This window comes from Cryptomeria japonica, chromosome 8, assembly GCF_030272615.1.
Source record: "Cryptomeria japonica chromosome 8, Sugi_1.0, whole genome shotgun sequence".
In the NCBI taxonomy this organism is placed as follows: Eukaryota; Viridiplantae; Streptophyta; class Pinopsida; order Cupressales; family Cupressaceae; genus Cryptomeria; species Cryptomeria japonica.
The window spans coordinates 322,246,740-322,270,019 of record NC_081412.1 but is presented as its reverse complement, the minus strand read 5'-3'; the positions used below and the strand labels follow the sequence as shown (position 1 = coordinate 322,270,019).

At 34.3% G+C, this 23,280-nt stretch overlaps 1 protein-coding gene across 2 annotated transcripts in view; it reads left to right on the top strand.

The window, feature by feature from the left end:
* The window catches only part of LOC131061504 (probable helicase MAGATAMA 3), a 179,993-nt gene extending 165,388 nt beyond the window's left edge, over positions 1-14,605 (top strand). For both annotated transcript variants that reach the window (XM_057995220.2, XM_057995221.2), the window contains exon 21: positions 13,966-14,605. In XM_057995220.2, coding sequence (XP_057851203.1) covers positions 13,966-14,181 — 216 coding nt within the window. In that variant the 3' untranslated portion in view covers positions 14,182-14,605. The remainder of the gene's footprint in view (positions 1-13,965) is intronic.
* The last annotated feature ends 8,675 nt before the right edge of the window (positions 14,606-23,280 follow it).

Genomic DNA, 23,280 nt, shown 5'->3' with positions numbered 1-23,280 from the left:
TCTTGTGCTGCCTATTGATGTCATGCCCCTGCCATTACTTATATAGAAACTAGGGCTACAAAATTATGAAGGGCCAACCAAGGGTTAAGACAAAATCATTTAGAGTTAATAATAGTCAACCAATTGAAGAAGGTACAATTATTTCAAGTTTCAACCAAGGATAAATAGCAGAGACCGGCTTAGGCTAAACCTATATTAATAACAGTGAATTGCTAATAAATAAAATAAAATAAAATAAATTGCTTGTGATTATTTAAGGGCCAACCAAAGCAAAATAGGGAAGGCCGACCTAACTAATGGGCATGAATTTTGCACCGTAGAAGATATATAAGAAAGGAAATCTTATTGAGGAGAGGCATGGAGAGCAGAGAAAGTAATAAGACATCGACCTGGGGAAGGTAATAAAGACAGCAATCACCATTATTATCTATAGCAAGCAATATACAAAAAGGGCACATTTAATTATTGCAGAGCAGCAATACCAATCAGCAATTACAGAAGACTAGGGCAGCTGACTAGTGCAGCGAACTCTCATTATTTATCTAACAGCAATTTCAGTCCTAATAAAGCAGTGATCCCAATAATGATCAAGGCAGAAAGATCAATATGTTAACAAAAGCGGTTAGATTAGGTAAGGAAAAACAAGCATTTAGAAGAGACACCACTCTTTAAAAGGGTGATTGCAGGAAGGGACACAACCCTTTGATGAAAAGGGAAGGATATTTAAGGAGGTTGTGATGTCCCCATCTAAATTCTACAAGACTTCATTAAGTATTGTGTTGCTAACTTGAGGAAGCTCCTTGTATTATCTTTATAAATGTTATAAAGGACCAATGATTACAGAAAGATTGAATGGTGAGTACCTCTTAAACAACAATTGCATGATGACAAAGACAACATACACATGGCAGTGATCTATATTTAAGACAGCGATTAAACCAAGTAATCAATACAGAGATTAATGATCAAGATAGTGATCCATGTGTTTGCATGCAGCAGTTTAAAGGACAAGTCAGTGACTTATTATAGTAAAGACATTACAGAAATTATTTAGACATAAGTTTGATAACGGAATGGTGTGATTAAATAATTAACACACACACCCACAATTTATTAATAAGGATGAAATTATATTAGAGACTTCATGCTGGCCGATCTGTTAAGACAAAGACAGCCAATGAAGAGGTGCGATTTGGTTGTTAAACCAAAAGAAATGTTTTATTAATAATCAAGGGTGATTTGTTTGTAAGAGAAGTGACTTTTATCCAAGGGATGTGATTAAGAAAAGGATGTGCATATTCCCAAGCAAAGGGATCCAACTATTCAATACCAAAGCTATTTAATATGGATTGATATTCATTGCCAAGAGTCATCAAATTTGTCTTTTATCTCTTATTTGTTGTTGGGTGAAAATTTTGTACACCTAGGGGATGTACAAAATTGTGGTTTCAGCCATAGTGTGTGAGTATGATACTCTCATAATTTAGGGAAGACTCCCCCTATCTAAAAATTAAACTAATCTAATATGGGTGGGACAGCAGTCTTTCTTCTTCTTTCAAGAAAAACTATATTCTTTTCTCTTCATAGAAAAGTAATAGCAATTGGAAATGAATAATAGCAAATACAGAAATGAGACTTTTTTTGTAGGATTTGGAAAATAAAGGGAAGCAAAGTTTCCATGAAAGCACAAAGACCTCCGTGACTTCCCCGGGACGGAAAAACAGAAAGAAAGCTCAAAGTTTTCAACTATCTATTCTCCTATCAACCTTTTTTAGATGATTTTTTGGTAACTAAGCACAATATCTAGCAGTTCAAAGTCTAACCACATGATGCACCTCTTATGCACAAACATAGAAAATTAAAAGCAGCACAAAGTCTGCAAGTTACCCCTTTTCTTGAGCGTCCTACAATAGTTTCAGCCGTGACAAGCAGCTCAAAGTCTGCAGTATCAAATCTTAAAACCAATCTAAAATTCCAAACACAATAAGCAACTCAAAGTCTGCAAGATTGAGCTTGAATACCTCTTGTATAACACCTCAAAACTCAATCAATCTTTAGAAAATGTCATCACATAACACCTTGAATCAACACAAAGTTTGAAAGCAATTTGCCTCTTTTAATTGACTACAATTTGATTTACAACTAAACTCAAAGTCTTAGAGTGTACATACAAACTGGCAGAGTTTTGTTGCATTGTCAAAAGATAAAAATTACAATAGATCCCCTCAAGTATTTATAGGAGAGGAGCCTTGAGAAAAAAATGGGAGGATCCTAACTAACTTGAGAAATTCTCTCAACCACCATGACTTATTCCAACTACAGTCCTAATTGAACTCAACTTGTAGTTGCTTTACATGTAATTACAAAAGTGCAAGTGATGAGTTAACTTGCAATTACAAAGTTATCTTTTACATGTAACTTGTCGAAACAAAATTACAAATGCATAATTAAAACTATTCTATGTGTCCAAAGACACGACTCTAACTGCATTATCCTTTGTCTGTAATGATCTTCATGCTGCTTTAGGATGCTAGAACTTGAAGTATTTTGGATTGGTAAAGACATCTTGAACCGGAATGGGAATTTGCATCCTTAATGATCTTTGTGTCCTTGGCCAACGAACTTCAACCTTATCTTCTTGCTTGGGGTAGTACTGGCTTTTCAGGAGGGAAAGGGATGCCTTCCCCTTTTCATGTCATGACCATCTTTGTCTTGGAAGCATTCTATGCTCTCAACCATGAATTGTTGTTGTATCTCTTCTTTGTATCATCCTCCAATCTTGAAATCTGCTTGCAAAATAAGGCTCATGCCTTAATCCATTGATTTGGTAGATTGTGTGTGCAAACCGAATTGACAAGGGAAGGGATAAACTGATGCAAAAATGGGCTCACAAGTGAATTTCGGGTTTTGGAAACTGCATTACATGTGTGGGAAAAACAAGAGCATTAACTTGCAATTGTGGAGAACGAACATGCAACTTCATATGTGTGATGGGTAAATACAAGTTTGCACTTGTAATTGGACCTTTAAGACTCATTTTCAAGTGTTTTTCGAGTGCATTTTGGACCAATTTCCGGTTTTGGAAGGCTGACTGCAAGTGAAGACCCAACTGCAATCGGGTTTTAAAATTCCGATTGCAAGTAGACTTTAAATGTGAAAAATGGATGAAAGTGAAATGAATGGATGAAATGGTGGGAAATGATGGGAAGAATGGTACCAACCGGTAATGGCAAACTTTATGTGACAAAGAAAGACACATTTTCAGCTTGAAAACTTCAACTTGTAATTAGATTTGTAAAACCCGAAATCAAATGAACCGGTAAAAATGAAAGAGGGGAAAATCTTTCACATTTACAAATTGCATTCAAAGAGATTATCCATTTGGGAAAATCACCTAGAAACTCAAATTATTGCTTGGGAAGAACTGAAATGCTCTATAAATAGATACAAAAGCCACCACATTATGATTGCAATCAGCAAATCAAAACGTTTTTGTCTTCAAACTCTCCCACAAAAAATGGATTGGAGGAAGGAAATTGTTTGACTTCAAACACTTAGCAATAGGGGATGTGTTGCAAATATGGAAAGAGAGAGATTTCCATGCCCCAAAATGTGGTGACAACCAGCATCGACGTCTTCTATTGGTGCCTTCAAATACACCTTACAAAATGCAAAACGTGTTTACCCTACCCGATTTTGGAGAAAAACGTGGCAAGATTCATTAATTTCCCATGATTTCACAAGCATCTTAGACGGATTTTGGGGAAAAAAAACACCAGCAAAAACGGATTTGATGGAGCAAATGTGCAGGTCGGGTTCTTGGCAAAAGTTTACAAGTTTAAATGCTTTGCAAAGACGTGTAATTGGGTTTTAAAAACCCTTCTACAAGTTTTAATTGCATCATTTTTTCACTTCAAAGGCAAATTCGGGTTTTAGAGGAAGAAGAGCAAAAAGAAACAACAAAAAAACTTGTAATAGGGAAATAAAATCCCCTTTACAAGTTAAAAATGACTTAAAGGACATAAAACATGTAATAGGGAAATAAAAACTCTATTACAAGTAAAAAGAACATTAAAACTTGTAATAGAGAAAAAGAATCCCTACCATAACTTAAAATCACTAAAGTAGGAACTTTTAAAAGAAATTACTAGTTCTTTTTAAACTTATAATTTTAAATTCACTTGCAATTTGTCCAAAAAGTTCCTACAATGACTTAAAAGATATAAAAAGCAAGGGGGGAATAAAAAGTAAGTTACAAGTGACAAGTTTTAAATAAAGTGCACTTGTAATTGTTTTAAAAATTCCCTACAACACTAAAACAAGAGAAAAATGAAACTTGCAATCAAAGGAAAATTTCCCACCTGCAATCAGGAAGAAAAAACCCAAAATTGAAGGAAAGACATAGCAAACGAACTCGAAATGCAATGAAACTTGAAACGTGGATCGAGGATGGATTGAGGATTAATCTAGTCCAATGTAATGTCCCCACTTTAGCAGTTGACCAAGTGTATGTGCGTTAGCCTATCTCTACATGGTCCCGAGGGCTAACGAAGGGTTTAAGGGGATCCTGGAGTGTTTTGGCCTAGTCATTTCCAGTTTGGGCCAAAACAGAGTTGATTTACTTAGTTTCAGGCATACTTACTATTTTTAGTAACTCAGCAAGACACAACGGAGGCTAGTTTTGGTGATTGGATTCGATACTCCTCGGCGAGAGCTTTCCGACGAGCTATCACTCGCGCTATTCGGAGTCCGATTGCTAATATATTTTAATGCCTGAAGTGTTATTAAAGTAACATTTAATTTAATTGTAAAATATTAAAGTGTTACTTTAATATTTATTTTATGGGGATATGTGCAAATCAAAGGGGCACCCAAGGGAGACATAAGTGAATATTTTAATATGTTTTATATTGCACATCTTTTATCCCACATTGCTCAAGTGAGTTGGGTCGACCCTTGGAGAAAGAATAAAAGGAAACTTTTGTGGTTTCATTCAGCATGTTGAATATGAGAAGAAATTGATGTGTGAGTTGCAGATCCGTTCTTGGCATTAGAGGACGTCTATCCTTTCTTGTGACATTCTAGACGTCATTCCCTTGGGGTTTGGCCTTTGGAATCCATTGCTATCAGCTTCATTAACAGGTAGATTGAGTGCATCTCCAGTTATAGGCAGATTTGGTGTTTTGCTCATACCTTCTCCGCTTCTTGACCAATGCTTATGCCATTCTGAAGGGATGATTTTATGAAGATATTGGATTGATTGAAGACTAATTAACACTGTAGCAGCACTATAGCGCAGCACTATTCACGTTACTGTAGCACGACACTATTCACGCTATTGTAGCACGACACTATTCACGTTACTGTAGCATGACACTATTCATGTTACTATAGCAGCAAGATGGGAAGTCATTGTTGGAATATTATGTCAAAAATGCTGGAGTATTTAGTGAGTTGAAAAATCTGCTATGTATTTGATTTTAATAATTCTAGAAATAATATCATATCAGCAGTAGTTCAATCTTCATGTTGCATATTATTGTAATTTCCTTCTAGTTCATGTTATGTGATTTCAAATCCATGCAAAGACTTAAAAACAAACAAACATTTCATTTCCGAAGCTATAAGGGGATTTAAACATTAAACGGAGAAATAAGGAGTTGGATGCAAACTATTTGACTAAATTCCTATCAGCAATTGGTTTAGTTTTTGGGCATTCTAGGGTGTCCATTACATCCAAGGGCAAAGCAAAATTTTACCTTGGGAAGCGTGCCATAGAGTAAAATCTTCAACCTGCAGTCACTGCTCTGAAACCCAAAATTGCACAAAAAGCTAGGAAAAGGAAGACCAAAACTCACCAAAACTTGGACAATGATGGCAAAGACACCCCCAATGATTTGACACTAACAAATGTGAGTTTTGTACCTTGTAAAACATGCCTTGGAGACAAAAATGACACATTTTAGGCAAAAATTTGTAGGGGTTGTCACATTTTTGAAAATCCAAAAATGAGGACAACATTTGTATCCAATATTGGATCTGCTCAAATCGAGCATCTGCCTTTGGTACTAAGTCAGGTTGCATACTTCTAGTGCGAAATCAGGAATAGCGCCACTATAATTGCATATTCCCAAAGACAAATCAGACACAGCAATATAGCATTCTTGCTATCAGTGAATCAGAAGGAGATTCATTGCATAATTTACATTGATACATCAGGAAGAGTAGAGATCTCTACACATTTGCAGATTGGTGCATCTTAGCTTGCATAATTTCTCAAGTTTATATCAGAGACAGCAGTGATATTCCATCAAATCTCTCAAGTTATCAAATGTAAATTATATAATACTTGTACTCTCATTTATTGATCATATATTACTAAATTAATATATTGTCATTCTATTAGTATTCATAAGGATTTAAAGTTTCTTATAAGAAGAAGTCCCTTGCAATTGATTTGCAAGTCAATTGTTCCCTAATTTGCTAAGGAATAACATAAGGGAACATTACAAGCGGTATCACAGCATTGTATTTTGTGGTTATGTTGCATTGCTCCCAAAACAGGACATTACAGAGGGGCTTTGACTGATGAAGAGCATCGATCAGATTGCAAGGCAGTTATTTGTTTAACCAAGACAGAACATGGAAGAGGATCAGCAGTCTCGTAATAGTGATCGGATCAGATCTGGACTGGTATTAATCAACAGGCAATGACACTCAGGTTCATTGTGGTATGCAATGGATATATACTTAATATATGAAGCATGATAATGTTTTTATGTAGAATCTTCACATATTAATATAGGCTGTAATATGTATGACTATGTATAATGATGTATTTGATTTGTAATATATTGATATAAACAATAATGTGAAATGTCTAGATTTCCAATCTGAAGAAATACTAGGAGGGAGAAACTGTTATAAGGTCCTCTAAGCACACCACCTCATGGTAGATGACCAATGGTCCCATGAGGCCAAGGGGGACAAGGTGTATCCCGCCCTTGGGCTTAGAGGGTAAGGATGCTCCGGACACCCTATTGTGACTTCCCCACCAACCTCAACAAGGGTTGATTATAGGAATTCCTTCAAGGGATATTTGTTTAAATGCTACAAGCAACCATGATAGTGATAATGAGGGAATACAAGGAGGGGAAACAGTTATGAGGTCCTCTTCTAGGCATGCCACCTCATGGTGGTGACTGATAGTCCCATGAGGCCAAGGGGGTGCAAGGAGTGCCCCACCCTTGGGCTTAGAAGGGAAGGATGTTCCAAACACCCTATTGTAGTTTCGCCTCAAACCCTTAACAATAGTTGACCATTGAATTAAGGAGCCCAATTATAGGGAGGAGAATAAGGATGGCATGATGAAGGGGAATGGTTATAGGATTCCTCACTAGGCACACCACCTCATATGAGATGGTGGAAGGCCACATGAGTCCAAGAGGGATGGTATATCCGCTCTTGGGCCTAGGGTAGAGGATCTCTTGGGAACCATATCATGTCTCCTTATCCAAACTCTGTTATGGTTGAACCCTAATAACAAATTAGGTATGTTATACAATTAAAATGATTATGGATATATACTCTAAAACCCTAGTAGTGGTTGATCTTATGAACCACATCTTCAATATTTGCCTAACTTGGTTGTAGGATCTCAACAATTAGTTATTTTTTTTAACATCTTTTTGAGTAAAGTTATATCTCTAATTATATTATGTTACATGTTTATTTGAATTTGTGATTCTAGGGTAATCCTAAAAGGGGACATTAGAAGCGGTATCAGAGCATTGATCCTTCCATCTTGTAGGGTAAAAATAAATCAATGGATGCATTCTAGTCAGTAAGAAGGATCTAACAACACTTGTATTTGCATGTATCCTTTGTGTCTGCATATGTTCATGTGTATGCTTCATGTTTTTATGTGTATGCTTTGTGTTTGGCATGTCTATTCCATGGATATCTATGAACAAATTCCTATCATCATGAGATTTCTATTTTTGGTTAATCTAGAATATGAAAATAACAAGAGTGAACCAAAAGAGATATAAATTTATTTAGAAATAAAACATTACATTTAAGGTCATAGATGTGTATCATGCTTCTAATCCTTGTCTTAATAAATAAGTTATTGTTTTAATGATATCTATGATATTATGCAAACATTGAGACAACCTAATCGAAGCAAATTATATCACAAGGATCTAAAGATTACAAATCTTCAAGGGTTAAGGATCCTTGCATTGAAAAAGATTTAGTTAAAACTATCATTGGTTGAGGACAAGCGATTTCGGGAAAGGTAAACTGGCATGCCCCCACCATTACTTATATAGAAACTAGGGCTGCAAAATTATTAAGGGCTGACCAAGGGTTAAGACAATCATTTGGAGTTAATAATAGTCGACCAATTCAAGAAGATACAATTATTTCAACCAAGGATAAATAGGAGAGGCTGACTTCAGGCTAAACCTATATTTATAACAGTGAATTGCTAATAAAAATAATATATAATAAAATATATTGCTTGAAGTTATTTAAGGGCTGATCAAGGCAAAATAGGGAGGGCTGACCTAACTAATGGTCATGACTTTTCCACCGCAGAAGATATATAAGAAAGGAAATCTTATTGAGGACAGACATGGAGAAAAAAAAAAGGAAAATCATTAGGAAGAGTAGAGAAAGTAATAAGACAGTGACCTGGGGAAGGTTATAAAGACAGCAATCACCATGATTATCTATAACAAGCAATATACAAAAAGGGCACATTTAATTATTGCAGAGCAGCAATGTCAACCAGTAATTACAGAAATCTAAGGCTAAAGACTAGTGCAGCGAACTCTCATTATTTATCAAACAGCAATCTAATTCCTAATAAAGGAATGATCCCAATAATGATCAAGGCAGCAAGATCAATATTTAACATTAGTGGTTAGATTATTTAAGGAAAAATAAGCATTTAGAAGAGACACCACTCTTGATGGAAGGGTGATGGCAGGAAGGGACACAACCCTTCAATGACAAGGGCAGGATATTTAAGGAGGGGCTTTGACTGAAGAATGGCACTGATTAGATTGGAAGGCAATTATTTATTTAACCAAGACAGAACATGGAAGAGGATCAGCAGTCTCCTAATAGTGATCAGATCAGATCTGGACCAGAATTAATCAACAGGCAGTGACACTCAGGTTCATTGTGGTATGCAATGGATATGTGCTTAATATGTATGCTTAATATATGAAGCCTGAAAATGTTTTTATGTAGAATCTTCACATATTAATGTAGGTTGTAATATGTATGACTATGTATAATGATGTATTTGATCTCTAATATAGTGATGTAGGCAGTAATGTGAAATATCTAGATTTCCAATCTAAAGGAATACAAGGAGGGAGAAATTGTTGAGGTCTTCCTCTAAGCACACTACCTCATGATGGATGACTGATGGTCCCATGAGGCCAAGGGGGGCAAGGTGTATTCCGCCCTTGGGCTTAGAGGGGAAGGACGCTCCAGACACCCTACTGTGACTTCCCCACCAACCTCAACAAATTGTATTATTTAATTTCAATTTTTTAAGTAATTATTTTAATTCTAACTTGAATTTGTTTGTAGGTGTAAGGAACTTTGATGAGGGTTGTGGGTTGGGTGGATGGGGAGTAAAATTCAATGGAATATATTTATTGGGCCATGGAGGCCAACCAAAACTACTATAAGGGAGATAGAGACAATTTTGATTCCACTGAGGAGATTTTTAATTGGAGTTAGAATAAACAACTTTACCAAGCTATTCATGCAGTGGGTTACTACCTATACTCCAAAATTTTCTTCTAAGATGATTCACCACAATTATTAATGGGGAGGTTATGGGGTGCCTCTCAACATGCACTAAAAGGATGACAACTAAGGTTGAGTCAGCTAACCTCATTGTTTAGAAATTGCAAAATTACAAGTAGTTTATGGCTGGGCTATTTTCTTCTCTTTTAGCCATCTAAGAGAGATCCATCTAGACAACTATTTACAAAAAACTGGAATCTTATATCTTACAATTATTGCTTACAATTTTTTTAATATTATATCTCGCCTCATCTAGCCCCAAATGGGCGCTGGGCTAGGCCGTGGGGATACCTTGGGTGACAAAAAAAAAAGAACAACCTGGTACATCAAGCAACAAATGTAAAGATCTAACACTCATGCAAAGGGAATCACATGTCATAAACATATTGGGTACTAACAACCCAATGAATTATAGGAGAAAACTACTAGACATGGGCGTACAGTGTCACCGTGATAGTTTTAAAATCAACATGGATGTTGAGAAATATGACACCAACACAATTGGGCCTTTTCGTGGATGATCATTCAATTAATTTTATCTTAATAAAATTTACCTTGTCTTATGCCCTTTGCATGAGCATAGTCTATTTTTGAATGCTGAATATGGCTCCTCTCTATGCCTAACTCTAGAGTTCAATCCTACTTCAAAATGTCCAAAATGGCCCAAATAAGCATGGCATTGAAATTGAGGCAAAAAAATGTTACACTTGCACCCAAAAGATGTGAAATCACATTTCCATAGAGAGACATTTCATCCTACAAAATAGAAAATTGTCTCATATCTTAAAAATCCAAAATTCACATTTTACAATTTCTAAAATCATGCCAAAAGCTCAATCACCATTAATGGAAGGTTCAATTCTCTTTAATCTTCAAATGTCAAAATTTTCAAAAAGAAAAAATACCTTATGAGCCTATGAAGCACAATTGCACACTTTTCAAATCACAAAGGGTTTTAAGGAATTTCACTAGAGTAATAATGCTAAATTTAAAATTCTAAAAATAAAATATATACAATTAAATAAATTGCACAATAATCTACTATAAGATTCTTGATCAACTACAACCTTGAAACTCAAATACCATATGCAACCACCTAGTGTGGGCATTGCCAAAGCAAGAATCCAATGAATGTGCATAATTAAAATGGAGGAATACCTTTGTTTTCCCAAATAAATTCTTACAAAAAATTGAAGGAGATCTTGCTCCCAGACAAAGCAAAATTGCAATGCCTTTCCAAGATCCAATACCATGAAGTCTAGCAATTCTCAAGCAAACACAAGCAAAATTCTTTCCAACAAGCAATTCCCAAAACAAATGGAGGAGGAAAGGAAAATAGAGAAAAATGCATAAGCGTTTTTAGAACTCTTCTTTTTTCCCATTTCACTCAAAAAATCTCTAAACCCCAAAGTCATTATTTTTCCTTTTAATAATTCAACACGTTATTTCAAAAGGATATTTTGCAACTTTATAGATGTTTCCAAAAGATATTTACAAGATATTTCACTAATGTTCTATTTAAAATTCTTTTAGGAAATTACATTTAAAATGACCTAGCAATTTCACACAATTGACTAATGCGTGTGATTTTCAAATAACTTTTCTATAAGTTATTGCATTTTCCAAATATTCATAATGTTAAAATGCAGAAGACCTTTTTTCATGAAGGCAATCAAATAACTAACTATTTCAACTAAAGCATAATATGCCTTATTCTTCAAACGTTCCAAAACAAGCATTCAAAAAACCAATAAAATGCAAGTGAACTCTATTTAAATAAGCACAAGTAAAGAAACATACACTTTTTGAGTTTATCCACAGCACAAGGATTCAAAATTCCAAATGATTTGGATAAGTGGATTTTTCGATAAACACAAGGAATGTTGTTCTATTTGCAATTGAATAGGATGGGTTAAGTAACCAAAGATACCCATAATAGTCACAAGGTCACTAACTTAACCACATCCTTCCATTCATTAAATACCTTAATATTTCCTACACACTCAACATGAAGCATCAAATCTGACAATGTAGACCATAGCTAAATCAGCATAGAATGAACAATGAGAACATGTAATCTAGCTAGACACATGTCTATCTTACAATTACATCATATCATAATCAGTTGAAAATAATCATTAATCCAATCATAGAAACATTAAGACAAGGCAAGGGTTATCACATAGATGGGTATTACAGTGCACCATTACAAGCAAAGGCAAGTTTTTAACTTTTATAACTAGTTTCCACTGAGGGGCACATGCCTTAACATGTGAAGCTATGTTTGCCACTTAAATTATTTTGCTATCCCTCAATCAAGCTTGCTCCATCATAGATTGCAATTTTTGACTGAAATTTTAAACAACCTTTGATATAAACATGTTCTTTTTACCTAGATATGTTATCTCAATGCTCTAGTGATTTTGCCACTTTCCTCTAGTGTTTGAAACTTGTATTTTTGTCATGATGAACACTTTTGCAAACTCTTTCCATGGACCTACAAAAACATAATCAAGAGACAACAAAAATGACAAACATACAAGACAAAGTTTGAATATAATTCCTTTGATGGAAAAACAAGGATGTAGTTTGAGACTTAACATAAACAAAAAATACAACATGATCTGTTTAAGGCTGATCTAGAGGTCACGGCAAACCTTCATGGAAATGATGAAGACATCAAAGACAAAATTTTCTATGTCAGAGTTCTACAAGGATGTGGAAAGGAGGTTCTTTTCTTCACCACAAGCCATTTGAAGGTGCAATGTCCCTACCAAGATATTTCAATAAACTTACAAAATATTTAATTTTCAGCTCATAGACATTTCATCGAACAGTTTGCAGAACATTGAAACAAATTAAAATTTCTGAATTGAATGCTTAGGAGCATCTGAAACTATTTTCATTTCATAGGAATATTCACAAGAACTTGCAAGCATTTGGACACTTAATAGACATTTTTGAGAAACAGTTGTCAAGCATTGAGCTAGTCATAGACATTTTATGAAATTGTTATCATGCAAGTGTTGATAACACACACTCAAACATTCAAGACTGAAATAAGATAAACTGTGACCTTCTCGGCTGATATAGAAAGATGCGGATATGCCTTGCAAAAGGCACTGGCCCTATGCATGCCAGTATATCAATTTTTATTGAAGACCATCATCAGGTGTTGATTTTCTTGTTCCAAGTGCTCTTCACCCCAGATCTTGAAACCCCTGGTAGCCGCATTCTTTGAAATTCCCCTGGTATATGTGAAATGTTTACAAATTTCTGTGGCTGCCCTTCCTCTAAACTTCACTTGTAAGGGAATTGTCTGCCCTTAAAGCAACAAGTACAAAAATTATTGGATAACTCTATGAAATAATTTAAGAAGTAGATTAACAAATGTTAAAAATTACATAAATAGTTATAAGATTAGGTTCAGGATGATAATAGGTGAGCCTTTTTATTTGTTACTTTTATAATCCCTTTTGACTTATCGCTTATAACCCCTTTTGACTTATCGCTTAGTGTAGTTTGCCCTCATTTCTTTACATCAATCTTTACCCGTAAGCTCAACACAAGCCCATAAATATGCTAGGTCAATTAAGGATTCAGGGGAATAGTTTTTGGTAGAGCTGAATTCCGGAGCTTTGACAACAACAACTCAAGAATCCAACCCTCATGACTTGTCAACTTATAGTATCCCCACCAATATCTTCCTGTCAACAATGTCTGGAATCAAGCACTCTTAATCTCTTTCAGATGCCATTATCAGGATTACGATACTGAATAGCTTCTATAATGAGGGTTCATCTGGTAACTGCAGATCCATTGACACTTTGACAACATCATATTGCTTTTCACAGGCATCTGTAAAATAATATCTGAATTCAACTAACATTACTTTCTTCTTCCTGCGCATGGTCTTATTGAAAGTAAATTCTGATATTTGAAGCAATTCAATAATATACCACGTATCTCAATTTATGTGGTCTTAGTAATAGATTATTATCCACATTTTTATATAGTTTTGTTTGTTACATCTTGTTTTTCTTGTGAATTAGCTATTACTGTTTAAAATTATTTCAAGGTAACAAGAATTCCGAGTTTTCAATTATCTGATTAAACTTTACATTCATATTGTAGGTTTCAAAGCCTTATCATTCATTTTTCAGTGACGAGAACTTAGCTCTCATGAAACCAAGAAATAAAAATGATCATGTTCAGCAAGTTGAACCAAGCAACACTACACAAGTGGAAGAAGCTACTGCAGTTGAAGCTATGGAAGTTGATCAAGAAAATGTAGATGATGATGCTCAAGATGCTGCTGATGGAGGTTATGATGAAGATGGTGAAGATTGACAGAGAGATGTTCCAAAGCGAACTTGGCTTGTTTTTTTCCTTGGTTGTGGAAATTTGTTATCTGCCAAAAAATTGGCTGGTAGAGGATATAATTTTGCTACAGAGAAGCATTAAAGAGATATAAAGCTTTAACTATTCATATTCAAATCCCATATCCATTTCATTTCAAATGTTAACTTCCTTACATGCCAAAATGTGTATGCCAGTTTTGTAGTGTTATAGGAAAGGGCATACAAGATCCACAAGCATATATTTCCTATGGATATAATCATTTATGTATTTTATAATTTTTTCCTATTCAGAGAATCGATCAGGAAAACCATACATGTAAATTTCTAGTGAAAAAATTATATCACATACTGTGCCTTGTTTATGTGAAATCCCTCTTTTTGCTGTTAATCAAATACAACGTAGCCTTGAGACTTGTAAATTCTCTTTCATGTGCAATTTTATTCTAGCACTGTTTCTTACTTTCCGTTCTTAAAATAAAATATGTGAAAGATAGTGTTTATTTGAATATTGCGTTAAATATATATTTTATCAATGTTATGGAGTTTGCTTTATTACCGTGTTCAGTGTTATCAAGTTTTCTTTATTACTATGTGTAGACACCTAAATAATTCCTAGGCCTAATCCATCCCCATCACCGAGTGTATTTCATCACCTAGTCGTCATTACCTAGTTCCTTTCATCACTTAGTCTAATTCCCTAAGCCTAATCCATCCCCATCACTTAGACTATTTCATCACCTAGTTGTCATTACTTAGTTCCTTCCATCACTTAGTCTAATTCCCTTTTACCTAAAGTTTACACTTAATTAAATAATTTGAAATATTTAATTAAACACATTTTCCACCTCTCACAAGAAATCAAATAAATAAATAATAATCATTTCTACCTATTATCCGGCTAAAATAATTTAATAATATTATTATTTAATTAGCCCTACATTATCTCAATGCAATCTAAAGGGGACACAAGAACACTTGTCCTTGTGGTTCCACTATTCCTTCCAACAAGCCAAGAATCTAGCCTCACTAGATGCACATGTTCCCTATTCCTCTCATGATCAAAACAACTTGTTAAAATTAGTAGTCAATCCCAACCATTCACATTCTAACTACCTCCATCTCATCCCTCCATTTCCTCTTGATCCTAGGGAAGTCCTCTCAAGAATTCTCCATCGTTGATGTCATCTTTTATCTTGACCATTCATTTATTTCTCTGAAAGTATATAAATTTAAGCATTCCTTTTCATTTCTCATCCATTATCTTTTGTGCTAAGTACATGTTGTCAAAACAGGTAACTTTGAGCAAAGGAGCATCCACATACATCAATTGAAATAAATCTTTCAATAATGGAAGTTTTGGTAACAATTGAATTTAATTGGTGTTATTTTATTTTATCAAATTTTCCTTTGTTGAACTTTATCTAGAAATTTTGTTTTAATTTGAAAGGAAGTTTACATGCACTTGTTTATTTCATTTTGGCTTTCAAATTTTATGCAGTATACTAGTTTTGATGTCCGGAGTACTATAGACAACTGCTTTGCGTTGAGTACATAAGACATTGTAGCATCTTATAGAGGATTTGAAATTTAATTTAATAATTTTTTGTTACGCTACTTGAATAAAGAGAATTTTTAACCATATTCTACTTCACACTCCAAATGGTAGTAATTTAATACTTCGACTGTATTAACATTTTGATTGGTAACTAGATATAAATTGTTGAGCAAATGTTTAATGTTTAGAATATATTAGTTCATCTGGATCATTTGGTTGAGCCGATATTGTCAATTTCTTGAATTCATGTTATCTAATGCATTTACGACTTTTCAATCCAACATGTATTATTTATTAGAGTTGAGGACTAGACATAAGTTTTCATAAATAATCTTAGGGGAATCAAGATCTCTTGGTTATAAGCAAAGGTCCACTTGAAATTATGTCTATTAAATCAAACACCTTTTTACAATCTGTTGTCTGTGGATATTGTTAAAACATACCCTCATTTTGCCATTAATATCATGTCTTGATTCAGCCAAATCATTTGAATTTGTCTTTTAATGATGGTGCAATAGTGAGATTTAGTCTTAAAAGAAGTCTTATGCCATTGATTTTTTTTTTTTAAGAATTTCAGCTTAAAGGTCATGCACAAGATTAGAATAAGGCAATCAGTAGTTTGCATTTGATTGGACAAGATTTTTGCATTTATCAAATAAAATTAAAAATCTGAATATAATTATGTACCAATTTTCAATTTTATTTAATAAATGAAAAAAAAAATCCAATCAGATGCATTTCATTCTGGTTGCATAAACAATTCATTAGTATGCATGTTAACACTTGATATACATGGTACACATCCAAGTGATAACAAATTACACAAGGAATAAAATATAGGTTAGTAATAATACATATCGATGTAACTATACAAATGTATATTATTTTTAATTTATTAAATGATAGGATTATTAACAGATTTTTATTGCAATTTTTTTTTTTGAATTAGCATTAATTTTGGATTTCATATAGGCAAAAACATTTTTTGTGTTTGTGTAATAGTTGAAGAGAGGCTACTAAATAAAAGATCGCTTTTTATTATTGTTGATTCATGATGATCTACTCAGTGTTACAAGAATCACTCGAAATCACCTAGGCTCTTGAGTCCTAAGACGAGTGACCTTAGGTGAGTTTAAGAGACTTGGCAACTTAGTATTTGCTAGACTCGCTCAATCTAGTAGACTCTCTAAGACTCATGAGCCTTGACAAAAAGACACATCCTTGATTGGGCAACTCAAAAACATGAAAGCAAAAAAAATCAATAAAATGTTTTTCTTATATTTGTCTTCATTCGTTTTAAAAACAACAACATTTCATTTTCAAGCCAAAGGAGAAGAAAAGGGGAGTTTTGAGTCAAAATTGGATTGCATTGAAGTGAAACAAGCAAGGAGATTGAGCAAAAAATTATGGTTGAATCACATTTGTGTCTACAAGGGAAAATCAACATGCTAATTAGACCAAATAAGCAACCACCAAACCCTAGATCTAAAGAAAAATCTAATCATTAATCAATAGAGGAATTCTTGGAAGAAATCAACAAAATCAAACTATGGACACCCAATTTTGTCCACTTAATTTAGAATATTAATTAAATAAATAAGACATTTGTTTAATCAATTCATCTTATCCCTTTATCCCTTCTCTCACATTTAAATAAATATTTATTTAAATTCCTAAAATCCTTGACCCTGCATCTTCTAAAAAATGCAAGTTGCAAATTAAACCTCCTCCTAATCATTTCTAAATCCCCTATCCTTAGCCTAATCACCATTTAATGGTTTGCACATTCCTAAACCAAAAGTTAACCCAAAACCCATCAACTCAAGCCTTTAATAGCTTCCTTCAAAGTCTTCAAGCCTTTAATGGCTTCCTTCAAAGTTCTCTTAAGCCTTTAATGACTTACTTCAAGTCTTCAAGCATTAATGCTTTTCCCCCCTCTCCTCTCAAGCCTTCCCTTGTTGACGCTTGTCAACATGTGATTGGCTGAAAGGAGAGAACATGGATTGAGGATCAACACTTCCTCAATCAATCCTAACCCTTCCTCAACCAATTCAATTTCTTCCCTTCATTTGCCCATTTTGCATATAAATAGAACTCCCATTTTCATTGCGAGGACCATGTTTTTCATTGAAGATCAAGTTGTCCATTGAGAATAAGGTTTTCCATTGTGAAGAAGGTTATGCTATTGAGGTTATCATTGTTGAGAGTTTAGCAAGAATTCTCATTGCTTCTTTGCATAGCTTAGATCATTTGCATCTATTTCTCATAGAAACACTTCATATCATAGTCAACCATCTCCCATCCTCCATTTGACATCCTTTTGTGCTAGTGCTCAAGCTTAGGGCATACTTCATGTATTAACGGGATCTTGGAGAGGAGGACAAAGAAGAGTCATGGCATAGGGAGCATCATGGGGAAACATCATATTTGTTTTGTTTATTTATTTCCTAACTAACTTCGTGTGCTAATGTTCTTTGATAATGGTTTGAATGGATTTGTCTTCATGTAATGCTTATGATTGAAGGCTCTTTACTAATATGATTTCATATTGATTTATACTAGTCCCATTTCTATTGCATTTCATTTTGGATACATATTTATGCACCAAAGCTTCCATTTTGACATGCACCTGTAGGGGTTTGTTTGTTTTTGTTTATTTTTGTCAAATAAATTGCATGAGAACCCCTGAATGCACGAATGTGATTTTTTTTAATAACATTTGTGCTTGAAATCCAAGCCACAAATGTAAAAGCCAGAGTTTCCCACAATTCTTCTCATGTGTCCTCTAGTCACCTTGAACAACAAAGGCCTTACCACATTTCCCATACGAGAATACTTTCATCATGGTTTTGTGCTTGTGTTTGTAATGGGTTTTAGAGTAAATTTTAGTGGCGAATTTTCACAAATTGGCGAATAGTCAGGATCGGGGATTTTGAAATTGGCGAATATGATGATCGAGGGTCTCTCTCCCATTCCCTCGATTTTTTCGTTTTTTCGGCCATAGGCAAAGTGTTTTGCCAACATCTTTTGGGGTCCAATCATACTTTTTTCTTTTTCACCAACAACTTAGCAAGTTCCAATCTATATGCACCCATTTATTTGCCAATACTAGCTAAGTTGTTCAATATAACAATTGTTTAGGAGGACCCATTTCGCTAATCGTTTTGAAAGTTGTCATTTAGGAGGACCCATTTACGCTAGCCATGTTGTAAGTTAACGATAATTATAGGTCCACGATCGCCTTGGAAATTGAAACTTATCATTCATTTCCGATCTCTCTATAGTCGATTCAGATCATAGACAATTTGCTACTACAAATATTGTTGTATAACGGACTTCGACAAAACCAATTTGTAAGTGTGAGTAACTTTTTTTTTTCAGTATTATAAGATTATTTATCAAGATGCATGGGTCTATCTTCTTAGTTCATTTTAGTTTATTTTTAAAATTATTTAGTAGGGTTTCATTCGTTGCCTAAGTAATCAGGATACTGGGGTATATCTTCTTAGTTCTTAGATTCTATTTCTTTCAATTTGTATTCTTGAGAGATGTTGAGCAACCAGAGTCTTGAAAGTGTTGAAGGGAGGCCATCAAAGCGCATAAATAGAAGCATAAGGTCATACTTCGGTAATGTTAATATTGGTGGTCCATCAGACGGGGGTACAACATCTATACTTGCAGACACACCAAAAAATATTGTTGGAGGAGAAACCTCCATGAAAGATCAAAATGAGATAATTGAGACAGATCCCAACGTTGCATCTGATGTTCCAATGGAATTTGATTCCTAGAATAGTCAGAATAAGTCAATTGAGGTTGACTTCAATGCCGCAGGAAATGTTGATGTGAATGACCCAGATGATGTTGCTGAGAAAGGCACAGATGATGTTGCTGGAAGTACATGAAAGGGAAAAAGAAAAGGAAAATCAAAATCGAGCTATGAGTGGGAAATGACAAGGAATTTTCAGTTGGATTGGGTGTCAAGGTACCCATTCATTGAAGAAGTGTCAAATCCAAACAAAGATGAGCCTTGAACAGAATGGAAGTGTACGATTTGTAGTTGAAAACTAAAATAAGGGACAAGAAGTTGCAACTAAAACCGGACACTATAGAGAAGCATATCAGTAAGTTGTATGAAAAACAAATCATAGATGGAAAAGAATGATCCATGACTATAGAGAAAACAAAGGAAGAATGTAAACTTGTTAAGTATGAAGAAGAGTATAAAGAGTATATGCAAAGACAGGAGAAGAATGCTAAACATCGAGATTCGATTGAGGCTCAATTCAAACATATGATGTTAGAAACATTCAAGTTGAAATTGTTCAATTGAATGTTGTTTTTCCTCTTTTGAAAAATGGTCATCTTTGTCAGACTACCCCGAATTTGCTACTTTATTAAGTTTTTTGAATGTTCCTAGATTTCCTCAAATGCATTGGTCACAGAATACTGGATGGGAATGGCAAGTTGTCTTGCTGATGTGGAAAAAAATGATTTAAAGGAAACTATTAAATAGTCAAACTTTATTGCATTATCTTTATATGAAGTTACAATAGTAGATAATACTTCTTGGATATGTATGCATGTGTATACCGTAATGAAATATTTCCGCCAATCTCATTTACTCTGTGTTGTTAATATGAAGGAGAATTCCACAACTCAAAATATATTTGAGTTAGTTAAGAAATCTTTAAAAAAAGTTGCCGGTATGCAGGACTTATCAATTGCCGAAAAGTTGGTATGTGTAGGAGCTGATGGAGCTGCAACATTTCAAGGTCATAGGAATGGTCTTTGCGCAAAGCTACAAACTTCTATTTCACCATATGTGATTGGCATTCACTGCATGGCCCACGAACTGAATTTAGCTTTTAGAATTGTGAGCAAATTTGATTCAGTAGCTAGAGTTGAAAATCTGGTTCACGACCTATATTCATTCTTTTGTCGAAGTCCCAAACGATTTGCACAATATCAAAAAAAAATCGAGGGAATAACCAATGGAAACAAGCTTCTTAAGGATGTTGATACCATCAAAAAAAGTTTTCTTTGAATATAAATCCCTGATTGGACTAATGAACGAACAACAAGGGTTAGTAGACAAAGCTTCTGAGAATTTACATAGGTTAAGTGATGTAGAGACACTCTTAACATTGGCTGGTATTCTCCCCCTTTTGAATGAAATGAGAAACCTTGTGAAAGTAGTTCAAGAAAGAACTCTGTGTATTCAAGAATATGATAGATTGCGTAGAAGGTTAATAATGACCCTTCATAATATGCGTCTATCACGAGAGCCTTTTATAAAGGAAGAATTTGCTAGTTGGCATCTGATGACACATCTAGAAAATCCTAATAATTTTTTATACACTAGAAGAGAGTTATGTATACACATATGTGTATATGAGATACCAATGCACCAGTATGCCACTAGTGGTTGCGTGCACTCAAGTAGAATGAGAGATGTACTTGTTACCAAGGAAGCTTTTAACCAAGTCGTCAATTCTATAAAAGATACTTTAAAGAGTATTGCGAAAGAGGTTTCAGATGAGATTGTAAGTCAATTCCCTCGAGATGAACTATTAGATGCCATGTCTATTGTGTATCCTAATTATTGTCTAAGTTGTAATAAAAGAGATTAAAAGAGATTATTTTAACAGGTTACAATGCTTAATTGATCATTTTTGTAAGAAATACATATGCAATGTCGATGGAAAGGAAATAGAAATAGAAGAAATTTTAGATAAACGTAAGTTCTCACACCAATCATTTGAATTTTCAACAACAATGATGGAGCAAGCTAAGGCATTGGAAAGCCCCCACCAACCGAGATCAATAACAATGCTTTGGCGAAAAATAACTCAAAGCGCAGTATTGTCTGATACACTATCAAAATTCGTCAAGCTTGTTGATTTATGTCAAACCATGATATTGGGATCTGTTGAGGATGAGAGAGCTTTCAGTGCATTTGGGTATTTGAAATCAAAGACAAAACACAAACTAGACAAGAATTTGAAAAATTGTTTGAGGGTGTATACAAGTAAGTATGATGTTGAGAATTTTTCTTATGAAAGAGCACTGACAATCTAGAATTATATTCGTGAGAGGAGAGGGTTGTGCAACACTTCAAAGGCTCATAGAGGTAGTTTTTTGGGTGGAGATTGATGGTAGCGGATTGAATGACATCGATGGTTTTATTTTAAGTGGAGGTACACAGACACAAGGAGATGATTCAGAGGATGTAGAAGAAACTGCAAAATAGGAGAAGTTAGATTCTGATTGGCATTTTGAATTGGCTAGCACTGCTGATTGACAAAACAACATTTTCTAGGTATTTATATTTTTTACTTCAATTCATATTGAATCCCATGGGCTATTGCAAAATGAAAACTGCAATTGTCTAATTGATGATATTTTATACTTTTTTACTATATAAATGAATGTTGACATGTAATTACAATTTTCAAATTTTCCATGATTCATTGCACAATTTAAATTGTAAAAGTTGTCTTCAAATTTCATTTATGTAACATAATTTTTCAATGTGTGATACTGATGTGCATCATGTATACATTAATCTTTCCTCTAAATTACACTAATTCCTTAATATCATTGAACATAATGGAGATTGGTAGTCTGGTAGAACCTTTGTAAAGACCAATTTTACTAAGCAACATAGACATCATGCTACCTCGCGAGACATAACTACATGATGAAGGGACCGTGTGGAGTATGATTTCTTACTTGCTACTATGTATCTCGTTACCCCGCGGTACTTTCTTAAGTGCCAAATGAACTTTGCGGGGTGATGGGGGAAGGCATAAAATATAAGGCCTTGCTATCCCGCAACACCTATTAACCACCTAACAAGATATTTCGGGGGAAACAAAAATGCCATCACTTAGTGAATATTTTATGCACGTGATCTATATGTCGAGGGTAAATACTATGGCTAATGAGGTAGATTAATATTACACAATTTGTGAATTAATATGCTTTCATTTTTTAATATTTTTATCATGATGATAATATCATCTATCGCAAGGTTTTTATATCGCAACTTTATAATTATGAAAGCTCGTTTATTAGTCCAAGTGTGCATCGTCATCCTCGATAGGGCCCATACGCCACATCTGCAAGAACTGAGACAAATGTCATCTTTCTATTGTATCGCGAGAGACCTAGCGATAAGTTATAATTGGTTGAGGCGTGAGCATTGGATGTCCTTTCTCACATGGGAATGACCTTTACATCCAATTTTGGGCCTAAGTTCTAACAAAACAAAATTTGTACAAAGCATAATCGGAATCAAGGCACGTGTCAAGGTGAACCCCAACTTAGAGTAAGGATTTTTAAAGTTCATAAAAAACAATTTTTTTAATTTTTATTTTCTATCGGAACGCATTGCTTTGGTCTGTTGAATATTCATATGGTAGGTCAATTACACAATTTGTCGGTTACTATGCTTTTTTTTTTTAATATTTTTATTGTCTACGTCAAGGTTTTTATATTGCAACTTTATAATTATGAAAACTCATTTAT